This window comes from Amaranthus tricolor, chromosome 4 (genome assembly GCF_026212465.1).
Source record: "Amaranthus tricolor cultivar Red isolate AtriRed21 chromosome 4, ASM2621246v1, whole genome shotgun sequence".
In the NCBI taxonomy this organism is placed as follows: Eukaryota; Viridiplantae; Streptophyta; class Magnoliopsida; order Caryophyllales; family Amaranthaceae; genus Amaranthus; species Amaranthus tricolor.
The window spans coordinates 32,842,549-32,848,069 of NC_080050.1; the positions used below are offsets into that span (position 1 = coordinate 32,842,549).

General features: G+C 33.1%; 1 protein-coding gene across 1 annotated transcript in view; it reads right to left on the reverse strand.

Annotated features, from left to right (window-relative positions):
* Nucleotides 1-2,240: 2,240 nt before the first annotated feature.
* The window catches only part of LOC130810548 (elongation factor 1-gamma 2-like), a 6,039-nt gene continuing 2,758 nt past the window's right edge, over nt 2,241-5,521 (reverse strand). Inside the window, exons 6-7 of the mRNA XM_057676652.1 lie at nt 5,308-5,521; nt 2,241-2,892 (exon numbers count right to left, since the gene is read on the reverse strand). The exon at nt 5,308-5,521 is cut by the window's right edge and continues 300 nt beyond it. Of these exons, the coding sequence (XP_057532635.1) occupies nt 2,513-2,892; nt 5,308-5,521 (594 nt within the window). The 3' untranslated portion in view covers nt 2,241-2,512. The remainder of the gene's footprint in view (nt 2,893-5,307) is intronic.

The window sequence follows — 5,521 nt, forward strand, 5'->3', positions numbered from 1 at the left end:
ATCCGTAACAAATCCAGAATAATCTACATTGTCCTCTAAATTTTCAAAGTCCTGCAGATGTAAAATAATTTTTCAAACATTAATAAATAGTACATAAATTATAATAATCACTATATATATTATGTTACTTTAAAATATAAAATAAAACATAGATTAAGTTAATAAAATATTAAATAAAATAAACATTAATAATAAAAATATTAAATAAATAAATTTCAAATAATAAATATATTAAATATTAATTAAATAATAATTTAGTTTAAAAATTAAAATTTCAAATTAACAATAACAATACAAAATATTAAATAAATAATAATTATACATAAATTATAAAATAAAATAATTTATTACAACATATATTAAATAATAATGAAATAAAAAATAATTTAAATAAATAAGAGGAATAAAAATTCAAAAAAAAAAGGAGTAGGAGTTGTGTGCGACCGGCCGCGGATGGGTCGCGTGAAACGCACAACTGGACCTCGGTTGGGTCGTATGAAACGTGCGACTGAACCGCGGTCCAGTCACGCGTTTCATGCGACCCAACCGCGGTCCAATCGTGCGTTTCATGCGAGTATGTGACCCACCCCCGGCCCGGTCGCGCACGATTGGTGTTCATCCTTTTTTTTTTTTGAAAAAATTCGAATCGATTGAATTACTTATCGAATCGTATTCATGCTCATTTTGGTTTGCCATTGTGAATCGATTTCAAGTTTTAGCTTGTTTTAATTTAAAGAGTGTTTTTAGACAGTTTTTAGAGAGATGTTAGAGTTTTTGAGTTCGAAAATTATGCAGAGACAATCTTGAAAATTTATTATATAAGAGATGACAATAAAATGAAAAAGGGCGGCGAAGTTCAATAATACCCAAAGTCAAATGTTTGGTTAGGTTGGTTAAGAGCCGTTAAATTGAAAGTGGACGAATCAACAGGTTATGAGAGTGACAAGTGTTGACGCAATTTTGACAGTTGTTTATATGGATAATCATACTAACTTGACGGTTAATTTCTTGCGAGAAATGACTTTATTTTACTAAGTTTTTATTTATTTTTCTTCGTCTATCTACCTAATTTACCCGTATGAGAGGACAATAAATTATAATTGATAAATGATAAAATGTGTTTTTATAGGTAATTAGTGAACAATAAATATATACACTTTTTATCTTTAATAATAATACTTTAGTTGAGTAGTTCATGTAGTGGGTAAACAAAGTTTTTTCCTTTTTTTCGATATATTTATAAAACTATTGAGTATTGACTAATGGTACTTCATCTAAAATTCATCAATTAATTACATAATATAAAAGATTAAATGATATTAATAATTGCAAATAAAGGCAAACATTAGCGTTAAATTTCAATTTGATTTTTGCAATCTTTGAGAGCTAACTTTGACCTTATTAAAATTATCTAATTAAATTTTACTTAAATTTCAAAAAGAAAGCGAATCGAGTTTTATCTTAATTGGAATAATCGTCTTTTTTAAATAAGGTTTTGAATTTAAATCTCTTCTATTCACTTTTTTTTTTCAATTTACCCTATAATTCAAAATAAAACAAATAAAAAAAAAATTAAATATCAAACCCCTTAATTAATTGGGTGTGTTTTTGGTAACTAACCCTCATTGTGCGTTAGGTTCCACCTATCCTTTATTTTCTAGTATTGACAACATCGCATTAATTTTGTTGATTAAATTTTGACTTTTGAATGTTCAAATGTTGACTCTAACATGAAATGATAGATGTAGTTGCATGTAACAACAACAAGGAGTACTTGCTTTATTCAAAACAAAAGATCTACAAAAATCTGCAAGAGTTACTACATTTACGCCAAAAAAACAATTTCATATCTTATCATATAATAAAACTGCAGTAACATAATAAGAAGACTTATGAATCGTTGATATTCATTTTTTTGATTTTTGTTTTTTGAATCGTTGATATTCATTTTTTTTTGTATTTTTGTTTTTTGGATATTTAAAGATGAATCAAAATCACATTTTTTTTGGTATTTTAAGGACAAATATACGACTTAGCTTTCAACCACTTCATTTAAAAAAGCGAGCGAGGATTCAAGGAAATTAACACAAAATAAATAGTTGAAAATTTTATGATAATATTGAAGATAATTAATAATTGACCTTAGTGGTGGACAAAGTTGCCCATCAAATAGTACATTAGGCCTCTTCTAGTAAGATCAAAATTGTGTGAAACATAAGCTACTGCAAAATCACACAAAATAGAACAAAACCGTCAATATTTGACCACGCGCAAGACAGAAGTATCTAGTAACTAGCAAGTATTCAATAAGCATTTAGTAGTACTGTAACACTAACAGTCAAAAGAGCTTCAGCCTTCAGTATTAGTGTAGTAACACCATTGCTCTTGAAACTAGATGGACTAAGATCAAAATGATCTAAACATAAAACCCCAAACAAACTTGAAATCACTTTTAGAGCGTTTGACATAAAATACAAAAACTGAAAAATATAATCATTTTTAGAGTTTGAAATCACTTGAAGCATTTGGCATCTAGTAGAGGTTCACCCTCGAAAGGTTCGTAATCTTCAATCATTTGACTGACGCGCTCCTTCTCAGACTCATCATTGATGTTGACTTTTCTCCACTCATAAAGTTCCATGTCGTAGCACTCATCCAACACAAACTGAGGGATGTCTTGTCCACGAAAAAGCCACAAACCCTTGACTTTAAATGGAGGTTCTGATCCAATCACCAACATCTTGCCAAATGCATACTTGCGAGCAAGATCCATCCTTTGCAAGAATCCACTAACTTTATTCATCGTCACAAATGAAATAGTGTTCTCCTCATTATACTTATAGTCACAAAACCATAAGGAGTATCCCTCTGGGTCATACATATCCCAAAATCCTGCAAATTAAATTAAGATGTAAGATAATGATACACATCAATGCATACTTACAAGCTCTCAAGAGAAACAACCTAACATAAATATTCAAGTTCAAGCACTTTTAGTCATGCACATTCACAAAATGATGTCATATTGAAAAACCAATAGTGACTAAGACAGCCAAAAGCACATATATATTGAAACATACTGATTTCGACACCGTTGAAAATTTTTATGTATTCTTTCTTTCAGTACATCAGACTGATAGTTTACAAGGTGTTCGTGCAGTAAAAACAATACGTAAACATTCATCAAGGCTCTTCTCAACATAAGCCCATCAATAGAAATGTAATGATGCCATACAGTATGAATTATGAGAAGCTTATACGCTGCTTGCCAATTTAAAAATCCATGATTTCACAATATACCCCCTCCACAGTCCACATTGTTTTGTTTTGTGCTCCTTTCAATTTTAATCTCTTTGTCTGTCACCTTCTTTCTCCTCCGTTTTTCTCTCTCCCACCACCACCACCACCACCTCCTCCATAATTGCTCACTCCTACTACCCCTCCTCACTCCGACTACGTCCCTCTTACAAACGCCGCTTCTCCAACCATTGGCCCCTCTTTCTCGCCAACACCACATCACATACCTTGAAAGCTTCAATAAGCAGACCCACGGACCAAACACCTCTTTTGACGAATCAGCTGTCCACACCATGATTGACTTCACACAAAATCAACACCATCGCAGAATCAGCCACCATGCTTTCTATATTAAAAACAATTATGACACAAACTCAAAGGTGATAACGAAATTCATGTGAGATCCTTCTCTTTCTATCATATCCACTCCTATGTCTATGGTATGTCACCATACCGGTGGTGCCAAGATTCTGTCAAATCCCTTTAGTTTAAAGTTATGTTATCTCTCTCACCCTTCCTCTTTGTTTTTATCTTGTTAGAGTGGTGTTCTTATAGTGGTGAGGATACCAAACAATGGTGGCTCTTGTAGTGAAGCTTATGGAGGATTGGAGGTGGTCGGCAGTGTTTTTGGATTAGCTTGACGGTGGTGGCAGTAGTTGTGGCAGTGAAACAATTGACAGTGATGACAATGCTGTTCATGAAAGGTCATAGGGGTCAAGTAGGGCGGTGAGTGGGTACCTAATTCCTAAGGGTAATAGGTTAACTAAGTAATTAACAATACTACCATTACTCCATTTAAAATTATCATACTCTCCAAGCCCACGGGTTTCGCTACATTTTCCTTTTAAGTCCATCCTACACTTTTTTTTTGCCATGGCCCACACTCTTTCTTTGATTCTCATCTAGATTTAACTTACCTTTTTACTCATCCACACATTTCTCGGTTTCCCATAAAACGACCATTTTTCCTCCCTTATCTTGGGTTGCTTACAGATTGCATTTATAGCAAAAGTTATAGGTGGGAGTACATAACAACATGTTGTCATTCAAAATAGTATTAGGATTAACAAGGTCAAACAAAAAGAAATATAGGGAGAACTAATTAATATGCAAGTATAGGGTCACTTGGACATTATTTGATCAGTATAAGGGTTATTTTCAATAAATGTTCAATATTATGATGTCTAATTGAACGAATACAGCAATGCTAAAGCCTTAATCCTAAACACCTAACTAAAAAGAAAATGTCACTGCACAATTGAAAATAGACCATAACATCCAACATTTGAACAGGACTAATTACACACCAAAATATGCAAATTACAAAATAAGAGCTACACAGTTCATATAGATCCTTTCCCAGGTATGTCCTTCGCAAATGCAATTGTTAATTGATAGCTGATCCAGCAAACAAAACTTAAAACCTTTACCCACTAATTAAGTTCAGTTAAAAAGAAAGTTAACTTTTGTTTTCCAAAAATGATATAAGGCTCAAGTCATAATGAGGAATTTCATATCCTAAAGAAAGGATCCAAATCCAATGCTTAAAGAACAACAAGCCATGGTAGATGAAAAATACCATAAACCTTCAAATTTCTTAGGCAAATAAAAGTTGGCCATTAGGGAACAGTACAGACTTCAGACATGAGAACCACCATGTGCCACCCCAACCACAAAATAAGTGCATATTACCACCTACCAAACAGCGAACCCAAAAGAAAAGCGGTATTAACAGGACAGGTAGGAAAAAAATCAGCCAAATTCACACTTTACAGCTCATATCAATCCAAACCAGCTGAGCATCTTGGAAGGAAAGGGAGTGTTTTTGACTTTGCAACATTGACAGAAAATCTTCAGAAGGCTTGCATGGCAACAGCACATATTAAACAGCAGTAAATAATTAAAAAGATGCAAAGCTGACCTATAAAGCTTATTCATTCTAGCCCCTGAAAGTAGTATAGTCATTTATAAAAGCAAATGACATAAAATGAGAAGAAACAGAATCAATACCTTTGATTGCAACTTCACGGAAATTGGTTTTTGTGTTAGAGTACAGCCTTTTCCATTCATCCAATATCATCTTACTAGGAGGAAGGAAATCAAGAGGATTTTTTGCTTTTGGTTTGGGGGCCTCTTCCTCTGCTCCTGCACGTGCTTCTTCCTTAGGTTTGGCTGGTTCTTTCTTGACCTCTTCTTTCTTTGGTGCCTCCTTACCCATGGGCTT